Raw genomic sequence first — 18718 nt, forward strand, 5'->3', positions numbered from 1 at the left:
GGAGAAGATTGTCATGGGGACCGCAAGGCTAACCCCCACTCTAGCAGGGAAAATGGCCTTAAAATGCATGTTGTGTTGTTTTTGTATCTGAGCCAAAGATCCTTGGGATTTGGTCAACATGTTTCCTAGCATTAGAAAATTTCATTTGTCTTGTAGCCTGAGATGCAAAGTTGGAAAAATGAGCTCAAGAATCATGAAAAAAGTATCTTAACATGAAAAGTGTGAAAAGGAAGTGGGCGACTGCCTAGCAGATGGCCGACCATTGTGCATCAGTGTGAAAAGGAACGTGAAAATTGCCCGACATTCAATCAAGACAAACTTCCTTTTTCATTGTGCATCACTCTTCCACAGCGAGTACAGCATCGTTCCTTTGCACAACAGGTATGTGTCTACCTGAGATCATAAAAGTTTGCCAATTGTTCTATACTTCACTTTTCGCTGAAAATTCTTTGGAATAAATCTATTTCCACAAACATAGTTCTCTTTAGCTTTGAGATATTACTTCACCTGTCTTGCTCATAATTTCTGTTGCATTTTGTTGAGGTGTTTGTAATAGTTCTCGCATTTGCTTCTATTCCCCCTGAAAATGCATCTATTGCATTTGGGTATTTGTACGAGTAAAGCTTCATTTTGCTTAACCCTTTGAGTACGGATGACGTCCAGTTCCGCAACCCGCGAAAAAGTTTTGTGTACGGATGACGTTACTACACGTCATCGACTATACCAATAAATAGATCGTCAGTACGCGGTTGCATTCCCGTACCAAAATGCCAAATTAATCCCGTACCGGGGGTATTTTTATCAAATAAAAAAATCCCGTACTCAAAGGGTTAATGCGCTATGATCGATACACTTTAGGATGCAACGTAATTAAACTCTGTTCACGCTTTTGATAGGAGCTCATATCTGAAGACTTTGGATGTAGAGAGCAATTTGGATGTTGGGGACTTTGGAGACTTTGGACATTTGGAGACGACACGTCCTTCAGTGCCATTTTGTGTGTCATGTGTCAGCTCTATTATGAGCCTTAGCCAACGTCTCAAAAAAAAGATGCATTTTTATTAATGATACACTCAAAGCCCCAATAAATGACAATAAATGACAATCTCCACGAGGACACCAGAGCAGAAGATTCATATGTGTTTCTGGGGAAATCTTTATCACCCCTGCTTATCAAGATGTTAATTATAACAATTTATTTTCCCCAGGCAAGTCCAATGTACCGCATCGGTCAAGCATGGTGAGATGACAAAACGAAGCACACACTAAGTGCACAGGTGCCTCTTTAAAATATATTTTAAAAATGTACAAGACAACCAAAAATGGACCAAACCATCAGGACAAATAGACAGCACAATAAATAAATAAATTTTTAAAAAATAACCACATTTAGAGGCCATTTTTCCCCGCAAAGCGGGGGTTGGCCTTTTTCGGGGACGGTGGTTGTTGTTGTTTTTTTGTTGGTCCCCTTTTGAAGCAATGTTTTACGGCCGGATGCCCTTCCTGTCGCCAACCCTGTTAGTCACCTCTTGCGACACACAGGGAATTACCAGTGAACTGGTACTCAATTTGCCGACCTCGGAAGGATGACAGGCTGAGTCAACCCCCCTGGCGTTAATTCAGCGATCGACCGGGATTCGAACCCAGGATCCTAAGCTGGCACCCTAGCCGCTAGCCCAACACCAGGGTTAGCACAATAAATAAATAACAATCAATAATTATTACCCTCTTGTGGTCGTGAACACAAACTCTGAAAGCACTTTCAAGGTTTACACAATTTCAAGAGAGGATGCAGGAAGAAAAGAAAAAAAACACCAAGTACGTTTGTTTCATTACGTCTTCCTCTTCCTCGTCTCTCCAGACACATTATTTCATCACCAGTGCATTGTTGGGCATGTAGAGTTTATGGATGGATGGATGGACACGTTTAGTTGTGCAAGGTTTCTTATACTTGTTTAAACACACTGAAAATATGGAAATTAAGCTTTAATTATTAGTTCAATAAATCATTACAAACAATTTTTCTTGCGTCATAGCTGCCATACCCAGTGAGTTACGACATCTTGTCATTCGGGGGGTTTTTTCATTTGGGCCGTACATGTTAACTTTTCTTGTATGATAACTTGCCACAATTCCTATTTGCAGATTGCAAAATTTGCTAGAATTTACAAGAAAGTACTTTATTACAAACAATAATTTTTGTAATCTATTATATACTGTCTTTGTTATTTTTGTAAGGCCGACAACTTCATACCTCAATCATGTCCAATTTTCTCCAGACTGCTTCACACCCTTCCTCCAGCTACCCTCACTGCCCCAGAACGTATGACAAACATGCCAACCTACAACCACATAATACACTGTACAACCTGTTGATAACAAACTCGATATTTAAAAAAGAAATATAGACAACATAAAAAAGAGACTCCAGGAAGAGCAAAGTCAATGGAGTGCCATCGCAAATCCCCACTTTCCACCGAAAGCGAAATTGAAAGATGGCATAAATTTACACCAGGAATGACCCAATATCAAATTTAGAGTGAAAGAAATTCCACGTTTTGACCCCTGTGACCTCTGTTTTGACCCATACCCAATGGGCATGAACAAAAAACCCCCAAAAACAAGGGCATGAACTCTGGGATCAAATCCAAAAAAGTTACACATTTTATGCATCCACCATTGTTGATTGTATATACAGTTTCATTAAAAATGTGCCTGTAATTACATTTTTTGGCATATGACCTTCTGACCCCACTCCAGGGGGCAGGGCCAAAAATTACACTGCTTTTGCACCTTTGTTGCACATGGTGATCATAACTACCAAGTTTGGTGAATTTCTGCCCAACCGTTAAGGAGGAGATAATGTGACCGACGGACAGACAGAGCCAATTACAACTTCCCCCCCCCCCCCCCCCCGTTTTTTCAGAAAGTGTGGGGTTTAAAAATTGTTGTGGAAAACATCAAAAGAGCAATCAAGTCTAGGTTGGAGATTGCAAGATATTTATTGAAAGGCAAGCAAAAATGTCTTTGATTCGTTAAAATTGAACTTATAATAATTAACACAGTTCGACCCAAGAAGATAGAAAAATACTATCGGGACAAAGGATTAATATTGCTGTTAATGGAACGAGTGAAAAACAGAATGGAAATACAATTTTAATCTCCAACAAAGTAATATATAATATCGGAAAGGTTTGAAGGTACCGTATTTAAGTTCAGCGCTGAAAGATGAAATGCTTCATTTCAAATGGAAAAGAGTGGTTTGACTTCAGATAAGATTTAGACAACTATATATATCTATATATACAAAACACAGTTTGTGTGTGTGTAATGTTACCGATAGACTCCTAAACGGAGAGGCTCACATGCTTGCTATTTGGCATAGACATGGCCATTGAGCCTGGGAAGAACATGGCTCACCTAAAAAAAATTATTTCATAATATTTTTTTTACCATATTTTTACCTCACCGCATTTCAGCGAGGAATATTATGCACGGAATCTGACCGGTGGCAGAGCAGCGTGCTGATTCGCTCAGAGCGATCACGTGATGTTCCTTGCCGCCATTAACTCAGTTACGCGTTCGCACATATTTCAGAGTGAAAAGCGACTGCGGTTTTTCAAATTTCAGCGAGGAACATTGCCATTCACACCACATAGGTTTTTTTTTCTTTCATCCTTACGAGATCCATATTTTTTATTCATATTTACCTCAGCGCATTTCAGCGAGGAATATTATACACGGAATCTGATCAGGTGGCAGAGCAGCGCGCTGATTCGCTCAGAGCGATCACGTGATGCTCCTTGCCACCATAAACTCACAGTTACGCGTTCGCACGTAATTCACACATTCAAAACAAACGAGATCCGCGAAGCGAGTTGGTCGAGTCGTGCTAACCAAGATGGCGACACGGCGGCTTCACTTTTCACGGAGTATGAGCGTTCTATATATTTTCAATTCAGTGCGCCCGACTCGCTCACGTACTTGATTTGTGGCATAGACATGGCCATTGGGCCTTCACGGTGTAATTTGTGCGAGGCTTTTGTCCGAGTGAGCTTGAGTCGAGAGGGCGAATGTACGGGTTGGGAATGTACTGGTCTCCCTTCACCCGCCCGGCAACGCCGGTACTGGAGGGCGTCACAGGATCGGTGAGTCTCCAAAATCCGCTTCGTGCTGTTGCGAAGATGCAGGACGATGTCGTGATTGTTGTGCTGCTCTCCGACCATGAGAACTGCAATGTCATTGTTGACTGGCCCTCCCATTCCCTCCCCCTTCTCCCCTCCCCCTCCCTTTTCCCCCTCCCACCCTCTCCCCTCCCACTCCCCCTCCCCCTCCCCCCCATCTCTCCCCTTCACACCCCTCCCCCTCCCCCCTCTTCTCCCTACCCCCCCTCTCCTCCCCTCCCCCCCCCTCTCCTCCCCCACCCGGCAATGCCGGGTATATATACATGCAATATATAAACTTTATCTATATTTTCTTTTTTTATTCATATAGAGTTTGTTAAAATCTGGTTATACAGGGTACTATGCGGCTATATGTTTGGTATGCTTGCCATGTGCTTTGGGGTAGGAAGGATGTGAAGCAGTGATAAAGTTTTGTTCATGTCAGAGTTCATCATAGTTATCGAGTACAGATTAAGTTTTCATATTTATAGGTAAAATTAAATATATATACATGTCCATAAAAACTGAGGGTAAAAGGGATTGAATGAGTGTGAGAGTGATGGAAGATGAAAGTAACTTCCTGATTAATTAAAGAGCACGTTGGTCGGCCTTGGAGGGATGCTGGGTTGTGTGTGGTCTCTGCTACTGTACGAGTCATGTTGCTTATTACTTATCGTTTTCTTTCAAAAACTTTTGAGAAAGTTCTTTGTCAAGATTCATGTCGGAGGCCGCAGGGTGAATGTAGTTTCCCATCGTCCTGATTGCAAAGAAACATTTTGTGTCAAATGTAGAGTTTTAATCGGCAGGAAAAACATTGCCGTTCCGCGAGTGCTTTTCAGGATTTCTCTCTCGAGTAAAACAATTTTTTGGGATTTTCTTTTCTTTTTTGAGGTGGGGGCAACCATGACTCGTTTTCTATAGTTTACTCGTAGTTGTACACGAAAGTGTATTTGTAAATTCTTAATGAACAAAAGAACAAGTATTTCTTACTAAAACTACTAAAATACCACATCACCTCCTCACCATGAAAACAAGTACAAAAAGTTTTAATTAAAACAAAAGCCGCGTCGATGTTACACAATGCCTAGATGCAGCTGTGCCTATAACGTTGATGTTATAGGCACAGGACATTCCTATACTATTGATTCGATTACTTGATGTTATTTTTGTGCAAAGTGAAAATATATCTCGGCAATTTCCCGTGTGTGGCGACACGTGAACGAAGCTATGCTCCTCTCTCCACATTATTGTGACGACGTATAAATTAAATATTTCATCGTGACGATTGTCATCAAATGGACGAATTTTTAATATATCTCGGTATTTTCCCGTCTGTTATTTCGGGCGGTGTATGACTGAGCATGCCGTGATTGTAAAAAAATATATCTCAATGGACTTGAAGTTACAGGCCTTTGAGAATTCATTTCGTTCTATAAAGGGCAACTTTCATCGGATTTTCTTCCCGTTTTTTTTCAACCGAGTCTAAAACTATGTTAGCGACTGTGAAAAATGAAATGATATATCGAATTTGATTTGAAAGAAAACTGTGTGAGAGAGGAAGACACCACGGGCCTACATAACAGGCCTCAAAGCTATGCGAGTTAATAAAATGGTGGATATTTGTTTATATGAAGCCTCTCCCACAATGGGTGGAGCTATGGTTCCCAGAATGGGTGGAGCTTTGAGGTTTTGTCTTCTCTGCAAGAACAAGAAGAAGAAGAAGAACAACAGCAGAGGGCACTCCATGAGCAGCGTCTGCGACGCGGCTAAAAAGATGAGCTTACTTTTACAAGTTCCTCAAGGTATTTACTTTCGCATCCAAATGCCATTAAATGTTGTGTAGTTTATTACTTTCCCTGCACAGATTTTCTTAGCGCATTACTCTTAGTTAAATTGTAAAGCAGTTTTAAAATATCTTTATTTTTGTCTTCTTCACACACATTTGCACTCGGTGAGATGTGGATCTCCGCTCAGATCCCGAGAAATACATTCGCTACTAAGTGACGTTTCTAAACACTTATCATTAAACTTGCGCTGCTCATTGAGGCTAAACATTGCGCGTTAAATTATATAACTTGACGCTAATGAAGAATACTAGATTTAATTTCCTATTTTGAAAACATAGGGATATAGTGAATTGAAAGCACAGCAATTGTGATTGTTAGAGCTCGGAAACAAATTGAAATGGAAGGGAAATGAACGCGCATTATTCATCTTCACATAGAAAGCGTGCAAAAATAGCCGTCACAAACAATATCCTCGTGCTAATTAGTTACTATTCATATGACACTGGCATTTTTAGTACAATACGGTACTTTGTACAACGACTTCCTGTTTCTTGCTCTTATGTCCGACCGAGTCGTCCTCGTTGCTTTTACTTCAAACTGGTGTGTATTAAACCCCGGTGTCTAGTCCCACCCAAACCGTGTATTGCAACAACTTTCCTGGGTCTTCCGTTCATCATTATCCATCGAGTTAGCTCGACCACAGGATTCCCAATCCTATTTGATAGCAACTGTCGTCACCAAGTGGCTCCTGTGCTTTCTTCAAAATGAGCTTTCCCTATTTAGCAACCACAGCCAGTTCCACATGTGATGTTTATGTCATCATCAATGTATGGTCGGTCTTCTGCCAGAGTCATTCATATAGTCTCTTGTTGTCGCATCAGATCTCTCCAAGGCCTTTGGTAGAGTCTGGCACAAAGGCCTCATTCCTAAACAACCCTAACAAGGCATGCCTCATCATTTAACTAAATGGCTGGAAAGCTTCCTTACAGGACACTCCATTTCTACCTATGTAAATAATCCAAGAGGTTCCATATCAACTCCACAGTGCCATAGGACTCAGTGACCCATCCTGTTTCTCCTTTTCATGAATGACCTTCTTTGTACCACAAGAAGTTCCATTTATGACAATGCCGATGACTAACTCCCTACTGTTCACTCAAACTTCAAATGTCAGTAATCTTCTCCCCAGTCATCATACTATATATAATTCCAAGATGGACTGCTTGGGTGTTTATTTGTTTGATGTAAACAATTTCCGATGATGAATTCATTTCAAGAAAGACATTCCACAGAGCCTTCCAAAAAGTTTTTTTTTAAATCCTAGGTTTCGTCCCTTCCTTCCTCTCCACTTTTCCTGTTCATTCATTCCCTTTATATTTGTCTCACAGTCAGTTGTACCTTCCTCTTCCATGAGCCTCACAACTGTAAATAAATTTTAAAAAACTTCCTGAATTCCTACCCTAAATATATAATATAATTTTTTTTTCAAACAACCTCACTCCATTAAACTCCAATTAGACCAAATCCCTTCCAATTTCAGGAAAGTAAAAACCGAGGCTCCTCATTTATTGTCTTGTGTATCCCTCACACACAGCTCCACCATCAGCATTCTGGGAATTAATATTTTGTCTAATCTCTCCTGGAAGCCCACTATTGTAATTGCTGCCAGAGTTGCTTCCCAGAAATTGGGATTTCTTTTACGAGCAAATATATATTTTTTGTACTTCTTCGCAACCGTTGATCACATAAATCTCAGGTTTGTCCAATAATGCCATGCTCACACATTTGGAGTGAAGCTAGTCTGTCTGTGCTGTGCATCTTTCATCAGGTGCAGTCCAAAGCAATTTGATTTGGAGGTGACAGGTTGCTCATTGTTAGCCTTGGGCCACTAACGTACAGCAGAGCACGTTCCTCTCTTTCCCTCTTCTACCAATACTACCATGACCAATGCTCTGCAAATGTATCAATCTCCATCGAGGCTTCAGCTCACCATCCTTAGTCTCTATCGTAGCTTCAGCTCACCATCCTTACTGTCTCTATCGTAGCTTCAGCTCACCATCCTTACTGTCTCTATCATAGCTTCAGCTCACCATCCTTAGTCTCCATCCTAGCTTCAGCTCACCATCCTTACTGTCTCTATCGTAGCTTCAGCTCACCATCCTTAGTCTCCATTCCAGCTTCAGCTTACCATCCTTAGTCTCCATCCTAGCTTCAGCTCACCATCCTTACTGTCTTCATTCTAGCTTCAGCTCACCATCCTTACTGTCTCCATTCTAGCTTCAGCTCACCATCCTATACATGTAGAACCAAAAAACATGCATCCTCTTTCTTTCCTCACATGCAAAAGTTGAATCAAATGCCATTTTGTGTTTCCGCCAACTACCTAGAACCTTCAGCAATTCAGGGCCCAGATCAATAACTTCTCCCTGATCTTGAGTTTCTCCATCTTCCTTTAGTTATTTTATTGCAGGTCATCATGGATTACTGTGGGTGTTGCTTTTCTCCTGTAACTTAAGATAAACAAGCGTTACGCCTAGGTCCCCCGTCGGTGAAGTGATGCGAGTTGACAAAGTGGAAGACAAAGGCGGCCATCTTGGATTTTGACATGGCGACCCAATTTTCAATAGCGTTCTTCCTTATGCCTAGATACACCCACACACCAAATTAGAAGTTGGTACTTCGCTTATTTTTCAAGATATTTCGCTCACAAGGTTCAGACATATATATGGTGGCGGCCATCTTGGATTTTGACGTGGCGACCCAATTTTCAATAGCGTTCTTCCTTATGCCGAGATACACCCACACACCAAATTAGAAGTTGGTACTTCGCTTATTTTTCAAGCTATTCATCTCACAAGGTTCAGACATACATGGCGGCGGCCATCTTGGATTTTGACGTGGCGACCCAATTTTCAATAGCGTTCTTCCTTGTGCCTCGATACACCGACACACCAGATTAGAAGTTGGTACTTCGCTTATTTTTCAAGATATTTCGCTCACAAGGTTCAGACATATATGGTGGTGGCCATCTTGGATTTTGACATGGCGACCCAATTTACAATAGCGTTCTTGCTTATGCTGAGATACACCCACACACCAAATTAGACGTTGGTACTTCGCTTATTTTTCCAAGATATTCATCTCACAAGGTTCAGACATACATGGCGGCGGCCATCTTAGATTTTGACTTGGCGACCCAATTTTCAATAGCGTTCTTCCTTGTGCCGAGATACACCCACACACCAGATTAGAAGTTGGTACTTCGCTTATTTTTCAAGATATTCAGCTCACAAGGTTCAGACATACATGGCATCAGACATACATGGTGGCGGCCATCTTGGATTTTGACGTGGGTTGCACCCACACACCAAATTTGAATGCGGTACTTCGCTTACGCACGCACGCATGAACGCACGCACGCACGCCCGCACGGACGGAGGGGAAAACCAAAGGTGGGCGGTCCGCTTCGAAAGTCCGCTTATCCGCTTATCCGCTGCAGCGGACTAACGTTTTCGAAGCGGATAAGCGAATCGGAACAACCCCCGGAAACCGAAGCGGATAAGCGTAAGCGGACTACCGAAAAATTAAAGCGCATCGCGATTCGCCAAATCAGCTGTTAGCCTGAGCCGTTACTCTAGAATTGTGAATATTTATTTAAGTGAATAATAAGTGAAAACTGAATATTTTATTGGACGCTAGAGCGGCAATAACGTCAAGATGGAGAGATTTCTGACTCTCCAGCCCAGCGGCAGTGCCAGGGACAGGCACACGAGCGACGCAAACCAGCAGTCCCAGCACAGCGACATCCACAACCCGGCGGTCAACATGATGGGGGACGTGGAGGACAGTCAGGAGACCTGCGCCCTGACCCCTCAGCTCGCGCGCAGCGAGAGCAGGATGTCGCTGGACTCAATCGAGTCGGCTGAGATCAACGTGACAATGGACACAGACAATTCCAGCCTCAGCCAGAAGTGGAGGGCACATCGCCCCCTTCTTCAAGGTCGTGGACAGCAAGGCCACGTGCACCAAGGCTGGCGGCTGGCGTCAGCCGTCCTGCGCCAGGAAGGGAACAAAGGGCTTTGACGGCAGGTTAGTTCTTATATTATTATTATATTTTATCGCAACGAGTTGAAAATTAATAAGTGCTTCTTTCTTCTTATATTATATTATTATTAAATGATTTAAAAATCCTTGCCGGTCTAATGATTCATTTGAAATGAATTAAAATCAGTTAAATGACATTTAATTTTTCAATTTACAAATCTGAAATTATTTGACATTTGTTTTATAACTTTTCTTTTACTTCAGGTTCAGCCACCTCTTCGTGGACATGGACCTTTTGATGGCCACGGCGCTGCACCCCCAGCACAAGCTCGCCACGGTCAGGGCCATCTGCAGGAGGCAGAACAACGACGCCATCTGCGACCTGGTGAGGGACAAGCTCATCAGGGACCTGCTCGCCCTCGTCCTGCCTGACGAGCACCTGGACCCTGCCCCCCAGCAGGGACCCCAGCCCGGCTCGAGCAGTACGGACTACCTGTTCGCCATGGAGGAGGGGCAGCAGGAGGAGAACCTCGAGGAGAAGATCAGGGAAGAGGTCAACAACTGGTCGAGGAAGCCGCTGAGGGGGAACCCGGGGCTCTCGCCCAATCTCTTCCCGCTCGAGTTCCGTGATGCTTGGGTAACTCTATTTCTCAGGCATAACACGCCGCTCCCGAGCTCTGCCTCGGTCGAGCGCATGTTCAGCTACGGGTCGGACATCCTCAGGCCTAAGAGGTCGGCCCTGGCTGCACCGAACTTCGAGGCCCTCGTCTTCATGAAGGGCAACCTCCAAATCCTCAAGAAGGCCCACGAGGTGGAGGAGGAAGACGAGGACTAGTCAACAGACTGCTAGTCTGTTGACTAGTAGACTCTCTTGTCAAAGAAAGGACGGGCAAATTGATTTTTCTTTAATGTAACTTGCATATATTAAAATTATATTTAAATTAACTGCAGAGTAGAGTAGAGTGGAAAACTTTATTTCAATAAATTTTGAATAAATTTTATTTAAATAAAAATGTATATTTTGATCTTAAAAGCTTTGTTTGTCTTTGTAGTAGTTAGAAATGGCTATTTAGGCTTAAAAAGCATTAAATTCCCTTTAGAAACGTCAAAAATCGCTTTAAAAACGTCGAAGCGCTTTTAAAAAATCGAATCGAAGCGGATAAGCGGATAACCGGTAAGCGGACTAAGATTTTCGGCCGCTGAAGCGGATAAGCGAATCGGACTACACGGGCTGGCGGAGCAGATAAGCGGTAAGCGGACTTAAAATTTTCCGAATCGCGCCCACCTTTAGGGAAAACCATAGTCCCCCTTTCGCTCTGCGGAGCGACGGGGGACAAAAAATATTTTGAAAGTCTGTTCAATGATAAGTCACGCCAGGAACACCGAAATATTGGCAGATTATATGGTTTGTGAAGGTAAGGCAGGCCAGGCCAAAAGGGTGGATTTTAAAAGACTTTTTATTACCCATAAAACTGAGAAATAATTTAAAGGGGTTTTGTGGGTCTGGACGAACAGTGCCAATGTTTGGTGCATACGAATTGGCATCTACAAGGCATACTGCTTTAATTGTGTATTAGTAACTTTTAATAATCACAACATTACTTTGTTATTCTATGGTTATCTGTATTTTACATGAGAAAGCAAGAACGATTGTGTTATTTACTTGATACTAACACAATCCGAGCAAATATCCACGCACCGATCAAGCTCACCTGTCCGACAGTCATTTGCACCAGCTGGGTTGGGTCCGTCTTTCTTCGACCTGACTGGCACCCAGGATCCATCTGGTCCAAACTGCACCTCCTCGGTGTCTCCTGAGACTTGCAGGATATCCACAAAGAATCTGTGCATGGCAGAATGCAGGAAAATAAGAAAAGGGAAAGAGTCTGTCTCTGGTGTTCTGCTGAATGATGGGTTCAGTGCTGCAAAAGCCGTCCATGGCTCACTTGGGAATTTGTTCAGTGTCTACAATGACATGCCCACTCTTTGTGGAAGACACCGTGGGATCTTTAACATACACCACTTAATGCTAGCATAGGGTCCCCAGCATAACATCCTTCCAAGGATAGCACACCTTGTGATGCAATGCCTTAAATGCAAACCCCTAATGCAAACCCGGCAGTTTATAGTTGGGTTGAGAATAGAACCCAAGCTAGTCAGCTTACAGGTAACTGCATTACCTTTGCAGCATCCAGTTAAACTGGGGAGATGGGAAGTGCACCAAAAATAGAGGGGATGGGTGTCGGGTGGGAAGAGGGAGTACAGCCAGAATGTTATTGGGAGAGGTGGAAGGATAGGAGCAAACAAGATAAAGAGTATGGGTGGGGAAGGGAGTGCGCACACACAAAATTTCATGGGGGGAGAGGGAGAGTGGGGGTCATCAAGTGCATCCCAGCACAATGTGATCCACACAATTCCATGAAGAGCACAAGTAAGAAGACATACTTGTCGATGATGAGGCTGCTGTACGGTGCCTTGCAGTCGCACACAGGGCACAGCCACGTCGGCTTGCGCTCGTTCATCTGGATAAAGAGTGCCGCATCAAAGCACTGCAAGTGTGTGCAATGCCGAGAGCGGCAGGGCACCGACATGCGCACCTTTCCAAGCTGTTGGGATGACAAAAGGTACGTTTGGGGGATGCGAGCAGGTCATGAGGAAGCAAGACTAACATGATACGATGAATAGAGAACAGATGTTGTAGCGAAGCATTTGAATCCCATTATTTATATGTTATTAATGGGGTCTGCACTTTAACCATGAAGGCAAAGAATAAATCATGCACAACATCTCAATTCCACGACTCCCCTCTCAATTTCTCAGAAGGCATTTCTTTCCCTTCCAAACAAACTATATAATTTATTGCCCGGGCTCCGCATAACAGCACAATTCCACTGGAGCACACGGAACCTTCATATTCCCACAGGGCGCAGCAATAAAACAGCAACAAACTATACATGTTAACACCACCTTGTACTTGTATTAGGGCTACTAAAGATCGACTCTGTCCGACGTATTTGTAAGAACAACATTTTCAAACGCTTTAGCAGTTTCAGCTCCAGGACACAGCACGTCCATTCTCGACTCATTTGCTTGGCAATCTTCAACAATGCAACATTACACGTCATGAATAATGCCATGCGCAAAGCATGATGGGAAAATGGCTATTATTGCTGGGTTTTTTTTCTTTTCTTCCATTTACATTGTGCAACATGCATCATCTCATCTCACAAACCTTTCAGTATGTGATACAACATTTTGCTAATGTAAACTCTGATAACCTCAAAGTAACTTTTAAGGGTAAAAAATAAACTGGGTATAAATTGCAAAATTACAGTACAGTTCCAAGTTGGAGTGAAACTGAAAAATACGTACCTTTGGAAGGGTGGAGTAAAAAAAAAAAAAAAATTTTCTTTATATATATACAAGCGTGACTCGGCGCACTCGGCGCACTCCGCGCGCCTCACCACACATCGTTTCAGAGGGGAAGGCATCTTTAACCATTTTGGTGTCTTTTGGGTCTTCATAGTGTTTTGGGTCTTCAGGGCCATTTGCGTCTTCAGGGTCTTTTGGATCCTCTGGGCCTTTAAGGGTATTTTGGGTCTTTGAGGTATTTTGGGTCTTCATGGTCTTTGGTGTCTTCAGAGCCTTTTGGGTCTGAAGGGTCATTGGTGTCTTTTGGGTCTTCTGGTTCTTCATGGTATTTAAGGGTATTTGGGTCTTTTTGGTCTTCGGGGTGTTTTGAGTTTTCTGGGTGTTTTGGGTCTTCGGGGTGTTTTGGGTCTTCGGGGTGTTTTTGGGTCTTCGGGGTGTTTTTGGGTCTTCGGGGTGTTTTTGGGTCTTCGGGGTGTTTTGGGTCTTCGGGGTGTTTTGGGTCTTCGGGGTGTTTTGGGTCTTCGGGTATTCAGGGCATTTTGGGTCTTGGTGGTCTGAAGGGTCTTGAGGGAATTAAAGGGTCGTCAAAGGTCTGAGGGTTCTCAGCAGTCTTATCGCAATTAAGGGTGTAGTACTGGTGAAAAATTGAGAAAACTACATAGGTACCTTTGAGAGGCCTTTACACAAAAACAAAGCCAAGTTAATATCTAATTTTCAGTTTTTCTTGAAAGATATAATCTTGGCTTTAACTCAGACCAGTTTCAACGCTTCTTTGTCATATTACATGCATATAATTTGCATAAATTAGACCGTCAATAAAAAACAAGGAAAAACAAAGAACACATTTCTACTTCTATCTTCTATGTCACCTATCATTCTTTTCACACAAAACTTGGTACATGTATTATACATGTGTTACTCTACTACCTGATGAGAGGATTTTGTGAAATTATGTCAAATGTTCACTAATTAGCTAATTATGCCAATTACCAGATAAAACTTGGTTGTCCTTCAATAAATCCACAATGGCTACTCCTATAAACAAAAGCCTTCATCATTTTAAAGGAAGTGATATTCTGAATATCCTGTCCAAATTTCAGCCCAAAAGAATGATGCATTTCCTAAGTTATAACAAATTTCATGCAAAATATTATATTGAATTGAATTGAAATTTGAATTTTTCAATAATTAGGGGTACTTCTATGACCTCTAATAGCATGATTCTTGTTTATAAGACTATAAGGAAACTGTTCAGCTATAAAAATAAAAAATAAAAAAAATAAAAAAATCACCTGTTCACCCTTAAGAGGGTTAAAATAAGAGTGGTAATTTTAGTTGAAGAAGAAGACGTTTTCGTCACATATAAACATACATAGCGACATAACCATATACGTTTGCTCTATTATAATAAGATATATATATGTATATATTAAAAAAAAAAACAAAAAAAAAAAACACCTTTAGAGGCCATTTTTCCCCGCAAAGCGGGGGTTGGCCTTTTTCGGGAACCGTGGTTGTTGTTTTTCGGTCCCCTATTTGAAGCAATGTTTTACGGCCGGATGCCCTTCCTGACGCCAACCCTTTTTGCCGCCTTTAACGACAAACAGGGAATTACCAGTGAACTGGTACTCAATTAGCCGACCTCGGAAGGATGACAGGCTGAGTCAACCCCCCTGGCGTTAATTCAGCGATCGACCGGGATTCGAACCCAGGATCCTTGGATCCTAAGCCGGCACCCTAGCCGCTAGCCCAACACCAGGGCTAACCACCCTAATATATATATATATATATATATATATATATATATATATATATATATATATATATATATATATATATATATATATATACATACACACACATACATACATACATACATACATACATACATATATATATTACTAGTTTGGTGAGGCGAGCCCAGCTCGCCTCACCAAGCGTCGATACTGAGGAACGGGCTTATTTTAACGGAGGCTAATGACTGTACCTGAGTTGCTGTGTTGTCATGATTTTCACCAATCATAATACAAACAATTACTTTGCACAAATGTATTTGTTGTGTTTGTGATATTACATTTTTATAGGCAATTTAGGTTGAATGTTTTTTGTTTTTTTCAAGAAAGAACCCCTCCACACATACATAGGGGAGGGGTAGGTGCAGACTGGAAGTTTGGGACGATTACACCTCACCACCACGTAATTCAAAACACCTCACCACCAAGTAATTCAAAACACCTCATCACCACGTAATTCAAAACACCTCACCACCACGTAATTCAAAACACCTCATCACCAATTAATTAAAAACACCTCACAGCCATAAACCACGTTATAAAAACACCTCACCACCACGTAATTATAAATACCTCACCACCATGTGATTTAAAAACACCTCACCACCACATCATTTAAAAACACCTCACCACCACGTCATTTAAAAACACCTCACCACCACATAATTCAAAATACCTCACCACCACGTGATTCAAAACCACCACAACGTTATTAAAAATACTTCACAACCACGGAAACAAAAGTTTGAGGGAGTCGTTGAGTGAGAACACAGACACTGCCCAGATGTGTAGATATATAGATAAATGACTGTACCCGAGTTGCCGTTTTGTCATGGTTTAAACCAATCATAATTCAAACAATTATTTTGCACAAATGTATTTGTAATATACGTGATATCACATTTTATAAACAATTGAAGTTGAAAAAAAAGAAGATTTTCCCCAAAAAATTCCAAAAAAAAAAAATTGTAATTTTTTTCAAAGAAAATACCCTTAGGACATACCGACGGGAGAGATATGTGCATTCCAGAAGTTTGGTACGATGTCACAAAAGTTTGAGAAAGTAGTTCAGTGACAACACAAGACAAGACAAGACAGACGTGGCACAGATATATATATATAGATATATGGTATATAGAAAACTCGCTTACCGGGCATACAAGGGAGACTCTGAGGCTGGTAGTTGTGATGTCACAGTCAGGGTCTGGAGTTAGCTTTTCCATAACTACACACACACACACACACACATGTGCACGTATCAAGTTAGGATAAGTCAGCGATACCAAACTGAACACTTTAGTCATTATTTTTGATATTATTATCCAATAATTATGCCAAGAGAATTTTCATCACTGACAGACATATGGATGATTTATGTTTATGTAAGTTGTTCTCAGATCGACCATAAAGTATTATAAGCGCAGCTATCCACAACTTCATAATCTTTCCGCTTCCTTTATCCATCTCAAACTCATACCTACCAATATAACCCCAAATTATCACTTTCCGCAACATAGTACCCCTCCCCCTCTCCCTCATACATATATGGGGTGGGCCTTTATCTATTCCATGTATCACAGTGCTTAATTATTTTTTTGAATTAACACTCAGCCCTTCTAGTCAAAGACGGTTGAATAAAGCAATCCAGAAAAGCTCCAAGTCGCAGCTGGGGAGCTGGATGATTGGTCGTCAACTCCAATTACAAGTGAGACCTGAATGGGTTTTGTGTTTATTAAATTATTTACCTGATTTTTAATTTATTTCATGGACTTTTTAAAAGGTTAATTGTGTCGCACTCTTGGTTTTACTCAGAGCCAAAGCTCAAAACTACTAAAACTGCCCACCACGAAATGGCAGTGCTACATAGGGCAGTCCAACAACAACAACAACAACCAGGCATTTTAAGGCCATTTTCCCTGCGAGAGCGGGGGTAAGCCTTGCTTGACAACCATGACAATCTTCTCCATTTTGCCCTATTTTCTGCATCTCTCCTTGTTAACCCCCTTGCCCGCATTTCTTCTTCCACCATCTTTAGCCAAGTCTTTCTCGGTCTTCCCCGTCCTCTACTTCCTTCTACATTAATTTCCATCACTCTTCTCAACCAGTCACTTTCATCCTTCCTCAACACATGACCAAACCATCTCAACCTGTTACTCTTTACAGCATCCATCACAGGCTCTATTCCCATCATCTTTCACAATTCATCATTTGTCTTCCTCTCTCTCAACGATACTCCGCACATCCACCGAACCATTCGCATTTCCACCCTTTCCAGCCTTCGTTGCTGCTCTACGTTCATTACGCATGTCTCGTTCCCATAAATCATAACACTTCTCACACATGCAGCATTGCAGCATACACCTTTCCCTTCAGCTTCAATGACACTCCTCTCCTCGTCAGCACGCCACTGAGTTCCCGAAACTTCTTCCATGCACATCTCACTCGAGCAACCGTTGCCAAGTCTGATCCACCTTCTCCATTCAGCATGTCTCCTAGGTAGGAAAATGTTTTCACACCTTCCAGCTTCACGCCATCTCCAAGATCCAACTCAACATTTCCTCCATCTCTAGCTCCCTCTGTGCACACCTTACATTTGAATGTAGCTGCCACACTGGTTAATGATCCTCTCAGACCACGACATTTTTGATGAACCCACTCAGCGCATTGTACATTGAATGGAGTTCACTCCAACACCCTTCCTGCACACAGTACACAGCCACTTCCCAGTTCTTTCCACCTCACCACATGCTTTACCACTTGTCATCACCTTAGTTTTTCCGATATTCACCTTCAGACCTTTTGTCTCCATACATTCCTTCCACTTGTTCATCTTCTCCTTCAGTCCATCCATACTTTCCGCAATCAACACCAGATCATCTGCATACAACTCCCACGGAAAACTCTCCTTTACGTTCCATGCCAGCACCTCCATCACAGCTACAAATAGTAGTGGACTTAGTACTGACCCCTGATGCACTCCAACCTTCACCTCAAACTCACCACTGTTCCCGTCCTTCGTCCTTACAGCTGTGCGCACTCTCTCGTACATTGCCATCACAACTCTGATCAACCATTCCTCCACACTCCTAACTTCCTCAATGCCCACGTCACTACTTCGCGTCGAACCCTATCGAATGCTTTCTCCATATAAACAAACCAAAGAAACACTTCTTCCTCTTCACCATGTACTTCTCCTGCAACTGCCTTACAATAAAAAGTGAGTCTGTCATTCCTCTTCCTGGCATAAATCCAAACTGCATTTCCTCGATCTTCACTTTCTTCCTTATCCTCCTCTCCAACACCCTTTCCAATACCTTCATTCCATGCTCCAATAACTTTATCACTCGATACGAGCCACAGTCCAGAGGGTCACCTTTCCCCTTGTACAGAGGGACGAGGGTACTGCGTTCCCAATCCACTGGAATGCGGCCTTCTTTCACCACCAGATTACAAATCTCTGTCGTTCTCTTAACACCCCAACTTCCTGCTGCCTTGAACATATCTCCCACAACTCCCGTCAGCCCACATCTCCTGTCTCCTGCTGTTCCCTTTGTTATGT

The 18718-nt window shown here is 42.2% G+C and overlaps 2 protein-coding genes across 13 annotated transcripts in view; one reads left to right on the top strand and one right to left on the bottom strand.

Moving 5' to 3' along the window:
* The window catches only part of LOC137434498 (E3 SUMO-protein ligase PIAS2), a 221979-nt gene that overhangs the window by 20876 nt on the left and 182385 nt on the right, over positions 1-18718 (bottom strand). For all 12 annotated transcript variants that reach the window (XM_068127570.2, XM_068127578.2, XM_068127573.2 and 9 more), the window contains 3 exons: positions 16311-16384; positions 12440-12600; positions 11707-11837 (listed from right to left, as the gene is read on the bottom strand). In XM_068127570.2, coding sequence (XP_067983671.1) covers positions 11707-11837; positions 12440-12600; positions 16311-16384 — 366 coding nt within the window. The remainder of the gene's footprint in view (positions 1-11706; positions 11838-12439; positions 12601-16310; positions 16385-18718) is intronic.
* On the top strand, positions 10002-10895 carry LOC144894140 (uncharacterized). The gene is made up of 2 exons (XM_078786228.1): positions 10002-10039; positions 10259-10895. The coding sequence occupies exon 2, from the start codon at positions 10281-10283 to the stop codon at positions 10827-10829; it is 549 nt and encodes a 182-aa protein (XP_078642354.1). The 5' UTR covers positions 10002-10039; positions 10259-10280; the 3' UTR covers positions 10830-10895.

This window comes from Myxine glutinosa, chromosome 10 (genome assembly GCF_964187855.1).
Source record: "Myxine glutinosa chromosome 10, kmMyxGlut1.1, whole genome shotgun sequence".
Lineage (NCBI taxonomy): Eukaryota > Metazoa > Chordata > Myxini > Myxiniformes > Myxinidae > Myxine > Myxine glutinosa.

What these genes read in the sequence shown, in the direction of transcription:
- LOC144894140 (XM_078786228.1), top strand. Translation starts at nt 10,281, where the DNA reads ATGGACCTTTTGATGGCCACGGCGCTGCACCCCCAGCACAAGCTCGCC.